This window comes from Lepidochelys olivacea (genome assembly GCF_965140295.1).
Source record: "Lepidochelys olivacea isolate rLepOli2 genome assembly, chromosome: 4".
Taxonomy (NCBI): Eukaryota; Metazoa; Chordata; order Testudines; family Cheloniidae; genus Lepidochelys; species Lepidochelys olivacea.
Window position 1 is genome coordinate 64,271,920 of NC_140414.1, and position 12,728 is coordinate 64,284,647.

Here is a 12,728-nt window from a genome sequence, read left to right on the forward strand (position 1 = left end):
GGAAGTATCTATTCTTCCCCACTGTTTCTACACTGTGAGGCAAGGTATGGTGAGAATGCAGTTGAGAGGACAAGACCCAAAGGAAGCCTCTGGCAGGGCTGTGGGTGGAGAATTTTGAGGGGAATTGTATGCATGAGTGAATGATAGCAGGGGCAAATGTGTGACTGTCACTTCAGATAAATAACATTTGCCAATGTAGTCAGTTCCTTTACAGCATCCTCACTTTCTAAAAATAATGCTTGAAAAAAGAATATGGAAATGGATAGCACTAAAAAGAAGCTAAAAGTCTCAACATTGAATTCCCTACAGTGAAAAATTGGTAACAAGTACTGTGGGTGCAGTACCACAAAGACAGGAGCAACCACAGAAAACAGGGCAGGAAATGCAAGGGGTTTTTTTGTTTTTGTTTTTTTGCACTAAAAGTCTGTGAAATTTACATCAACACATAATAATTTTAAAACATTGACAAGGAAGACTAAGTGCCCCCAAACAGAACACACAAATATCCCATCAGAATGCACAAAAATAGCTTCGCTACCTTTGACTAGTCTCACCTCCCATGACAAAATGGCTAGCTGTACCAACTAATGACTAGCTTCCTAGATCATATTCTTCAACTCCACCTAGATCAATTATCTTATAATTTGTTACCACTTCCCCATCCAAGGACTCTCCAGATCTGCTCCAGGTATTTCCTCCTTCCAGGAGTGTTTTCAGTCTGTCCTTCTGGTTTCTTACCATATTACTTTATTACAGGGGCGGGCAAACTATGGCCCGCAGGCCGCATCTTGCCTGCCAGCCATTTAATCCAGCCCTCGAGCTCCTGCTGGGGAGTGGGGTCTGAGGCTTGCCCTGCTCTGGCACTCCAGCCAGGGAGCAGGGTCGGGGACTAGTTCTCGTGGCTCCCGGAAGCAGCAACATGTCCCCACTCCGTCTCCTATACATAGGGGCAGCCAGGGGGCTCTGCTCCGCACACTGCCCTGCCCCAAGCACCGCTCCCACCACTCCCATTGGCCAGGAACCACAGCCAATGGGAGCTGCAGGGGTGGCGCCTGCAGACAGGGCAGCACGCAGCAGAGCCGCCTGGATGCCCCTATGCATAGGGGCCGGAGGAGGGACATCCCACTGCTTCCAGGAGCTGCTTGAGGCAAGCGCTGCCCAGAGCCCGCACCCCTGAGCAAGTCTTCTGTGTCCCAGCCCTGATCCCCCTCCCACCCTCTGAACCTCTTGGTCCCAGCCTAGAGCACCCTCCTGCACCCCAAACCTCTCATTCCCAGCCCATCACAGAGCCTGTACCCCACAGCCAGAACCCTTACCCCACCCTCAGTGCCCCAAGCCCCTGCCCCAGCCCTGATCCCCCTCCTGCCCTTCGAACCCCTCAGTCCCAGCCCGGAGCACCCTCCTACACTCCAAACCCACATCCCCAGCCCCACCCCAGAGCCTGCACCCCTAGCTGGAGCCCTCACACACCCCACCCCCACTGACCCAGCCCAGAGCCCCCTCCCGCACCATGAACTCCTCATTTCTGGCCCCACCCTGGAGCCCACACCCCCGGCCCAGACCTCACCCCCTCCTATATGCCAACCCCAATTTCATGAGCGTTCATGGTCCGCCATACAATTTCTATACCCAGATGTGACCCTCGGGCCAAAAAGTTTGCCCACCCCTGCTATATAAGGAAGGAGTGCCAGACTCAAATCCCTTGTAGCAGTCATGAGTTCAAAATTACTTCACATGATTTTAAACTGTACAGCAGGGCCTAGTCCAGCACAGGTGTAAGGACCTGATGAATTTTACATGCTAGTGGTGGTCCCTCTGAAGTCAAAAGGAATTCCTCATAGTGTGCAGTTACATACATCTTTTTCAGGATCATGTCCTTGGTCTCTATATCTCAGAAGAATTTCTGAGCCTTTTCCAGCAGCCAAACCACATCTGTTGACAGCCTCAGGTGTGTGCACCAGCACCAATACACTGAGACTAAGAGTCCTGAGGAACAGTGATTAATGATCACTATGCAACAAAGTGACTAAACCCAAGACATTAAGATTGTGACTATCCTAGGTGGAATGTGTCTGTTGCTCAGCCTGTTTTATTAGAAAAGCCGAGTTAATCAGGTAAGAGCAGCTATTTGTTAAAATGATATGAAGAAATTAAAATACTATATATAGCCTTCATGTAAAACATTGTAACACTCCAATTTATATTCACTAACTAGACATCTAGTCTGAAAGTTTGTTGTTGTTGTTTTTTAATAGATTGAATGTGCTTTTTTCTTAATAGCCAGGTAAACAGTCTGAAATTAATATAAGGCCAAACCTTTTTCTCAGCTACTTTCTTGTACGCTAAATGGGGCCTAAAAATTATGTGGAGATAAAAAAAATTGTGATATGACCTCAGAAGAAAAACATCAATTTTCTTATTTCAGTCCTTTTTAAAAAAAAAAAATAGATATTACTATTACTCATTTTTGCCCACTTTTTTTCTCGCATACCACAAGGTTAAAACCCTCATACAAGAGTATTTAAAATTGAAGTGTAGACAATTTACATAATCAACACAAACACAAATTACTTATACTTTTAATATTTTATATCAGTGGGAACTAGTGTTTCCATTTAATCTTTATTTTTATTAAAAATAATTTCCAATCAATAGTCATGTTTTAATCAGTTTTAGGCATGATTTCATGTATCCCCTAAATTTTTCTTTTTAATGAATTAGATTGCCAGTCCAAACAAGTCTGGTATTTTTAATCCTACTTTGTTTCTTTTTATGCATATCGATTTAGATTAGAAGTCTCAGTTTTTGCCAACCCTTCCAGACATTCTGGAGGTTATACTGGTACAAGTTACATCATTATTGTTCATTGTCTGGATTTCTTATACATTTTACAGTACAGCAGCATTCAACATATTCCAAAATCATTTCTACAAAAAAAAGTATATCCCATTTAGAGAGCCTGCAAGTTAAATTCCATTGATGTGCTTCTAGTCAAAGTGATTTAAATCATTACAGCAGTTTCTCAATAATCTAGGCCCTATCTGACTGAGGAAAATAGGGCATGATTTACCATGTTGGCTAACAGATTTTAACTAATGTGCTTTTATCATATACAGAGTGTAAAGCCTTCAAAAACATGCTACTTGCTCCTGGTCAACCCTAGGCTCCCTCTTCAACTGTGGCATGTTTTTAAAACACAACCTATTTCCCTAGTCTAGATCTGCCTCCTAGACTAATAGACGACTACCTCCTGGAAATTTGAGTGATGAACTCAATTTTCCTTTTTGTATCAGGCAGTAAGAAAGTATTGGATCACAAAAGCTTTTCCTTTCATGTAGCATGGTTGCAATTAAATCTGAACGACCCCCACAAGTACTTTTGCAGAGAGCTGGAGAGAACAAAGATAAAAATAAATGTGCCCACAAGGGCACTTGAGAAGGGGACTGTACTTGGTCTTCTTGTTTCTGATACATCATTGGCAACAACTAGCTCCTGCAGTATAAAGAAATGCCCAGTTAACAGGCACGGAGGGATGCTTCCTTGACATAGAGCTTCAATTCAATTCAAAACTTTAGCATGCAATTTGGTGGTTTTGGTGGGCACAGATACTTGGGAGAACACACACAGCCTTGAGACTACAAAATGGCTGACCAAAAAGAGCAGGCCTTCCGCATTATATCAGAGCGTTAGACATGTTGTACAGAAAGAAAGGAGAGCCTCAGGACTCAAAATACCACATGACTGTGTGTTTATGAACAACTTATACTAAGTCTGTCCTCAGTGAAGAGTACCACAGCAATTACTCAGATTTCATGATGGCAAATTTGTCAGGATAAAACTTTCTTGCCTTTATAGGGAATATATTCAGACTTATTTTCTGTTAGCATAAATATTCTGTATTGCAATATACAAGTTTCATGATCATACTTAACTTGAGAAAGGCTTTTAAAAATAAAAGTACCTCACGAAAAAATATTACCTATTAGAAGAAGTGCAACATATCCCTATGCTAATTACAATTGCTTCCTACTGTATGACTTCTGCTTATTAATAATATTCTCATCTTTTTTGGAATTATGGGAAGTATTGTTAAAAGCAATCAGATTCTTATATTTGCTCTCCCCTATAATGAGACAAAAAAGAACAAAATGAAATTAACGGCAGGAAACTTAGAACAAAAGTAAGCTTATTCAAATCAACAACATCACTGGTAGTCAGTAAAAATACTTTAGCAGGATTCTTTTGTTTAAAAGGAGGTTAGCTTTATAAGCATTTCCAGCTACTGCATGCAAGCTAAGAATCATACGAGTAGTCAAACCTTGTGCTTTAAGGTGTAAGCTGATCACTGGTGATGGTCAGAAAGGAATGCTCATGGTCACAAACCCAAGTAACACCACTGTATGATTGGCCAGATTTAACATACAGGTATTTTACCTTTTTCTGAAGTATCTGGTACTGGCCATAGTTAGAGATAGGATATCAAGCACATGCTCCCAACCCTGCAAGCTGTCACATGTGTGCATCAGCAGACATATGCAGAACAGCTTGCAGGATCCAGGGCCTCAGAGTTTCCTCTGTCTGATCCGGTATAAAAAGTTCTATATTACCTAATACATACAGTTAGGGGAAAAAAGCAACTACAAAAAAAGCACCTTTCTAATATAGATTCAGATAAGTTTTCCAACAGAAAATAAAAATCAATAATTGTTAATATTCTAAGCATAGCGAGATTTTTAAAAAATAATTCTTTGCTGTCCTACTCTAGGTAGGAATTAAAACATAAGGCCACCAACACAAAATCTTTAGTTACATAATTAGCAAATGACGCACAAATAAATGTGTTTATCTGCAATGTTTCGGAGGTTAAAACTTTGGAAGTGTCTCCCCTTCACAGGGAATCTCATTACAGATGATTCCACTTCTATTACATTTTTCTGTTTCTTTTCTATTAAGCTGTCTTCCGTTTACCCTTACTCACCAGGATATTCTCCTGTCAGGTCTGGGGCCTGCGCTGAATCTAATGAAGAAACCACGCTGACAGCATTTGTGGCTACACTCATGGTAGCTGTAGAAGGGGAAATTGTTGATTTCTTTGGAGCTACAACAACACTCCTACATGGAGAAATATATAAAGTTAGTAAATAGTCTTTTTTTTTTTTTTTTTTTTTTTACATACAGTGGCCCTTTTTTCAAAGGAAAGAAACACAATACATACAGAATTCTGTTTTCCGCAAACCATGTTAGCTAGCAAGTTCAACACTTCTTTCCACATTCTTTTTTGCCAGCCTATCTAAAGATATGCACTGACACTTTATCCATGTTCTCCCTCTCCTCCTTCCAATTGTTTATAGCAAGGCTTTAACATTCATTTCAATCCCCCAGAAACATGGTCAGCTAAAATACCATGGATATACAACTACTAGGGTGGGTTACTTTGGGATCTATCACAGTTCCAGTAAAAACACCTTTTGCCTTTGGTATTACTCATATTGAGTACCGCTTTAAGAGCAACACCATGCTTTAATGATCTAATATAGCTGAAAACAGAAAGGTAGAAAGGGGCTGCAATGTCAATATAGTCAAAATAAAAGATACTGAGATCTGACAATATCCACCTTGAAAACTGTCTAGATGTGATAGGCTCCTTTAATTCTGTTTTACAATACTGGAAGGCTTCTCAGTGGAGAAATCTACAGTATAAAAATAACTAAAACCATCCTGAAATGCTAATGTATAGTACATATGTTAATGTCTTTTCATTACATTTCAAATGCATCTTATATGGAAATAAATCTATGGATATATCTGAACTTAAAGAAATACTTATTAAAACAAATCAGAAGATTCTTAGAGCTGAAGACAGTGTCACCAGTCTTTACATAAGCTAACTTTCAAGCATTACATTCAACAATAAATATGAAAGAAGATAATGACGACATGTAAAATGTCAAATTAGGCATGGAGATTTATCTTGTCCGCTACCAAGAATCATAGACTATCAGGTTTGGAAGGGACCTCAGGAGGTTATCTAGTCCAACCCCCTGCTCAAATTAGGACCAATCCCCAATTTTTGCCCCAGATCTCTAAATGGCCCCCTCAAGGATTGAACTCATAACCCTGGGTTTAGCAGGCCAATGCTCAAACCACTGAGCTATCCCTCCCCCCTTAAAGAAATCTATTTATGATACACCAATTTCAATTAAATTGTAGTACTTTATTCCAAATACCTAAAAGACCTTGTTAAGCATACTTCTAAGGCATTTTTAATTGCAAGTTAGCTCCATAGACATGCAAAAACCCAACTAATGAGGTAAAGAGTGCAGCCGATATATAATGCACTCCCACAGCAGCGCTTACTTTTAATTACCTGGTGTTAACTGTAAGTTGAAAATCTTCAACATTCAATTTATTTAATCACATCTTCTGTTGACAACACTATAACTACACACTGAAATTATTCCCTTAATAACTTTAAAGAATTCAGTTTCTAAATAAAGTTACTTAGAAACTTGAACCAAACTCAGGCGTGGAAAGAAGGTTTTTGTTAAATACTTTAAAAATAATTTTAATTAGAAGGGGAAAATGGATCACAGTTGTCTTTCTCCTTCACTCCAATGGATGTCACATAAGCTAGGCTGTGTTACTGATTAAATCAACCTTCCAATTGCTAGGAGTAGGGCAGCCACCGTACTTGGGGGTAGTGTGTGTCACATCATTATAAGGGTGACTGCTAATGTTAACTATACACTAAAAAACAGACGTAACAACCACCTGAGCCCCAAGCCAAGTCATTGTGCTTGAGCCATGAATTTCTCTCATATGTACATGTCGGTTTCCACCAAACACGTACAGTGTATTAGAAAACTAGTTTATAAAAATATATACAGAGTCTGCTAAATTATACATACATTGCCATTAATGTACAATGGGGCCTTGCATTTCCTCATGCCTTACATTACAGAGCATAAAACAGAAAATATCCCTCTAGACATGCAATACTAAGACACTATTATTGCTCTTCTTTAGGACAAGTTCAAAAACCAGGAAGGAGATAGGAGAGCAATATATATTTACTGGGTTTTAGTAACATGGGTATACTATTAATATTAGGATGTGCCCCCAGCATCTGACTCACACTAGTAAATTTCATGTGCATTTCCTTGCTGGATTTAAATTGTTTTATTGTCAAAATACTCAATACAAATATTTAACTAGGATCCAGAGATCTATATTTCATGAATGCAGATGTGTTCACATAGTCTGTATCAGACCTTAATGTAAAACATGGAGACATTTGTTTCCTTACCTGCAAAAGAGTTACAGTAGCATTTTCTCAAGTTCCTACCAACAAACACAAAGTGCATTACAAGAAAACTGGAATGGATCCTAATATAAAAGCAGGGAAATAGTTTGGTGATAAAATTCTGGAGCCACTAAAACTTTTGACAAGGTAGTTATTGTGTAGGCATAATAGCTTGTTGTTGAATAGCTCTCTCTCCTACATCAATGCAATTATTTTAATACTGGAAGGTACCAAAATTAACTTAAGAACAAAACATGTGTTACATTTTCTTTTTTCATTTATAGTGTCATATGTTTTCAGGATTTTTCTAAACCAGTCAGTTCTCAGGAATCATCAAAACAAGAGGCCTTCCACGTTTCACTCCTGGGGGAATTCTGTGCAAAAAAATAAAAAATTCTATGCACAATATTTCAAAATTTTGCAAAATTCTACACATTTTATTTGTCAAAAATAACACTATATTATGACAGCAGTTTCAGTGACTTTGGTAATTTATTTCAAAATACCTGTCAGCAGGTATATCTGTAATAATACAGACACACAAAAATTCCCCCAGGAGAAGAGTTAAAGAAACCCCTACGACAACCCAGTTCCTGTTTCTCTGCCCCCTTTCCCCCTCCCGAGCCCAGCCAGGGGGCCAGATACCCACACACACACACCCCCCAGAGACCAGCCATGCCCCCCCAGCCCAGACACTCACACCTGCTACCCTTCAGAGCAGGCTCCCCCTCCCCCCGACCCAAATATTCACACACTCTACACCCCAGAGCCCAGACGCATCCCCCACAACCCAGACACTCACATCCCCTAAGACCAGGGATCCAGAGTGAGAAACAGCCTGATACTGGGTCCCGGGTTTCCACGGAGTTTCCAGTGTGCCACCACCTTCTTCCTTCAGGGTGTGTGGAGAACTGTAGTTGCCAGGAGTCCTCTAAGCTCCCTCCCCCTCCTCCTGGCCTTGTCTTCTATTTGCAAGCTGGACTCTGCTAGGTCCAGCAGCCCCTAGTGACGGCCAACATTTCTGCAGCCCTTTTCTGTGGGGAAAAAAGGAAATTCTGTGTGCACAACATTAATTTCTGCACAATTCTGCATTGCACAGTGGCACAGAATTCCCCCAGGAGTAACCTTTAAGATGGCTATGAAAACTACACTGATAGGCCCCTAGCAATTATGAAGCCACTGTGGCTTCCAAATCTGTAGAGTAGGGAAAGCCCTGGATTCTCTGAAAGTATCACACATAAATGGCTGATCAGATTCTGTTAATTTTAGATTTTAGGATTTCCTTCTCTAGCTTAAGAGCATATGTACTAAGTTTTGAGATCGAAGGAATTTTGGAAGACTTCATAAACCTTCTGTAATAATTGTCTATAAGAAATGTGCTCATTAGAGTTGCCAGGTGCCCAGTCTTCAACCATAAGGTCCAGTCGAAAAAGGAACCTGACAGTGTTGGGTCAGATGTACTGACCAGACATCAAAAGTCCAGTTACTGCGGGCAGCAAGGGAAAGGCTGCCTCCTACCTGCATCTCTTTGGCAGGAAGGCAGGCTCCATGTCAGGCTACAGCTCCAAAGCAGAGGGAGACCAGTGGTGGGGCAGGGAGGTGGAGAAGATCCAGCTACGAGGATGAGGGCGGGCAGTGAGCAGTATGGGGAGGGTGGAAGAGAAGCGAATGGGGGGCAGAGCTTCAGGGGAAGAAGCGGGGTAGGGACAGGGCAGAGGGGGTCCAGTTGTCAACAATTAGAAAGTTGGCAACCCTAGGGCTGATATATGAGTCACAGTACCAGAACTGGACACTATTCACTGCACAAAACTATGATCATGCCAAGTTAAGGTTGACCAAAAGTGATAAATACCCTTCCATCAAATGCACCTATACTTAATCCTCTGAAAACCAAGGAGGGAAACTTAAAGATTTCTCCAAAACCACATCCCACAACCTCAATTCTCCCAACCTAGAACTGGCAATAAGCGCTGAAACAAAACCAGGCATGGCCAATCATAAATACGAGCTGTCATTTTCTGTGTTGTGTCCAACACAATGCTACACCATAGTTCTTCTTCATACACCGATACAAACACTACTACTACTGTGCTAAGTGTAGCTGAACTTATCAATGGTTTAGTTACACCAAGTTTCCAGAGATTGCACTGCCATTTAAGGAGAGGTGCACCTACAGCTAAAGCAATCAGGGATCCCTTTTTTTTCCTGCGTTGTCATGTGCAGCAGTTCAAAGCAGATGATCAAAATGTGCCCTCTTGCCTCTAAAATCATCTGTAGAGAGAACTATAACAGTTGTTATTCACATTCACTAGGTATATGAAGATAGTGGGATATACACACACCACCCATAATATTCTCTAACACATTCTCAGAGCTCAGCAGACAGCAAAGGAAACAATGAGTAACTGCTTCACAAATCTGACACTATAACACACGCACACAAACAATTATCATTAGGGAACTTCACAGGCTTTTTTTAATTACAATCATTATTCCTTATCAGAATGGAAACTTGCAACTGAAAACAGAAAAGAAAATTAAGCTTTAACTAACCATGAGATAATGGCTCAGCACCGTAAGTGATCTACTTGAATTCAAGTGGTAAGAAGTAGAGTCATTAAACATCCCAAAGTTGAGTGTACAGAAGAGCATATGTTGCAGTTCAGTAAGAAGATTTATATATATCCACCCTGGAGGACGTTAGAAAAACTGCCTCTCAGTTAGGGCTGGTCAAAAACATTCCATAAAAGTTATTTCAATAAATTGTTTTTTCACAAGAACTATCTGCTTTCCATAGAAATTTTTGAATTTTTGTCAAAATAAACCCCTAATATCTGAAACAGGAAAATTTTTGGTACAGCAAAACAATTCAATGTATAAACATGTTGGTGTCTCATGGAAGTTGCATTTTGAGTGTCCCCATTCTCCTCTATAAATCCGGTTCTCCAGCAAGATTGTATCTACCACGATGCACCTCAATCAGGGACTTCCACAGTGGCTCAGCAAGAGGGAATACTGTAGTGCATCATGAGAGATGGAATCTAAGCGGAAAATATTTTCCCTGCCCCGCTGTACTTTCAGTGTAAACCGTACCCAACACATAAAGGAGCGAGTAGATTTCACAATGCTAAACTGGCACCCAGAGAAAATATCAGCCAGACGTTACCCTCTGAGATGAGCTGGGATGGGCCCAAAAGTTTTACGTAGTAAATCTTTGAACTTGCTCTCTTCTCTGTTACCTGCAATTGCCAAGGTCTCCTGAGTCAAGAGTTTAGCTGAGAACTCAAAAAGAATTAACTGTAATCTTTGAGTGCCTTAACATATTCCTTTTGCAACTAAACTCTGTCATATTACCCATTTATTTTAATCTGGTATTTAATGTATTTTTTATGTAATCCATCTATACTCTGCATCTTTCCTTTATTTTTTATACACAGTTTAAAGAGAGTTTATCAAACAAGATTATAGCCACAGGATTTATTTTTTAGAGGTTCAACTCAAGGGCCTCTTGAAGGCATGTTACCAAGGCATGCTCATTATAAGTAGATTTGTTTGCTTTCTATTATCTGGGATGCACAAGAGTACATTTGAATCATAGATCCAGTACTTAAGGGTCCTCTGTTTAAACTTTATGATCCTGTGAGAAATTCTTATACAGTTCCTTAGAAAGTGATATTGATATATTCTCATTCTCCATAGCTAAGTAGAAATATAACAACTTTCAAATAAAGAAATATATGTTACTTGTTTAACTGCTCCATAACTAGTGCAAATGGTTCTGGTGTTGGTCACAAAAAAACAGTTATTTCAGTGCTAAGATACTTGGAGTTAAAGAAGTGCCAACTGACAGACAATTCATGAGGCACTAGAAAACCCATTATTTTAAGATAAATGTCTATATAAAATATAAATTATGTAGAAACTATGGAATATGCATCATATTAATCTAATGTTAAACAAAATAATCTTAAGAAATATCCAAGTATTCAAAAATACCTTCTAGTCCACTAAAATTGAGGAGCACCTGCTTTGTCTTTAAGTAGGTTACCACACAAACAAGATGTTTTCCTTTCATTTAGTAAATTAATTGATTGGTGAATTATGTTTTTAAAAGTGGGAAACTCTTGGATCTACAGAAATAATCTATTTACAAGCCTCCATAGTTCCTATTTTACATTTTACCATGTTTATAGGGAATGTTGGGTTATTTTCACACACCAAATTCATGTCCTAGGTTCAAAGATGACCATCATCTTGAGTACCTTGATCGCATGCAAGATTACCCATCAATTAATTTTATTTCTTTAATAAAATGGAACCACCTCATTTAATTCTATATTCCTTCATCACCTAACATTTGCAAATTATAATACTAATCGCTTCAGATATGGGAAAGTTAATATAAATTAGAAAAATACCATAAACAAAATAGTCTTACACATTTTCTGAGCAAAGCTCTGCCTCAACACATCTATAAACATTAAAAGGGCTTCTGTAGATTGTCTCATTAACTCAACTACTTCAGGTGTTTTTCTTCTTTAATTTAAAACCAAATCTTTAATGTTTAAAGCAAGAATTTATAGCACAAAAACTGATAAACGTAGGTCAGATACAGTGTAGGCCAGCCACCATAAATACATCTTAGCCAGAAGGTCAGTGTGTTATTAGTCCCAATTATGCTGAAGTGTAGGAAGGCTTTGTGTTGCAGACAATTATTCACTGCTGAATGAGCACAGATCACCAAACTGAGCAGTGGCTTCCATCAGAGACAAAAGGCTTACAGACTAAGAATCCATTCATCCAAATTCTTTAAACAGTCATCTATTCCTCAATTTTTAGAATGCTTATTTTTATTTGTTTTGATAAGATGCAAAATACCTCTAAATATAAAAAAAAATTCCAAGTACCTTTTCCCCTGCTTATTTATTAGTAAAGTGATAAGCTTACACTTAATTTGAAAAATGTAATGTAAATTGCACAGGTTGCTTGAGCTTGACTCAAAGTAAAAAATGTGAATCAAGCCTACCTGATGGCTTCTTAATAATTTAGAAATCAATATATTAATTTTAATTCCCACTGGCATGTGGAAATTTACTAGGATTTGATTTCTAGTGTCTCACTTTTCACGTTGGATAGGAATACCAGTGAAGCAGCTTGTTTGTTCTCCTACAGAAACAGAAGATCCCGAGGTCCCAGACTCCAGGCTCCAGCCCGAGCACAAATGTCTACACTGCAATTTTGGAGCCCCACAGCCTGAGCCTCACAAGCCTAAATCAGCTGACATGGGCAGGTGTTTTATTGCAGTGTAGACATACCCACATTGTCACCTTACTGGCTCTGTTATAAGTTGTGGATAGTCTCCTTTCCCTCTCTCTCTACACACTCTGGGAGAAAGGTAAAAAATGAGTGTGCCACACAGCCCCAT

The 12,728-nt window shown here is 39.4% G+C and overlaps 1 protein-coding gene across 1 annotated transcript in view; it reads right to left on the reverse strand.

Moving 5' to 3' along the window:
- The window catches only part of LRBA (LPS responsive beige-like anchor protein), a 560,210-nt gene that overhangs the window by 409,983 nt on the left and 137,499 nt on the right, over positions 1–12,728 (reverse strand). Inside the window, exon 31 of the mRNA XM_084626698.1 lies at positions 4,979–5,112. Coding sequence (XP_084482824.1) covers positions 4,979–5,112 — 134 coding nt within the window. The remainder of the gene's footprint in view (positions 1–4,978; positions 5,113–12,728) is intronic.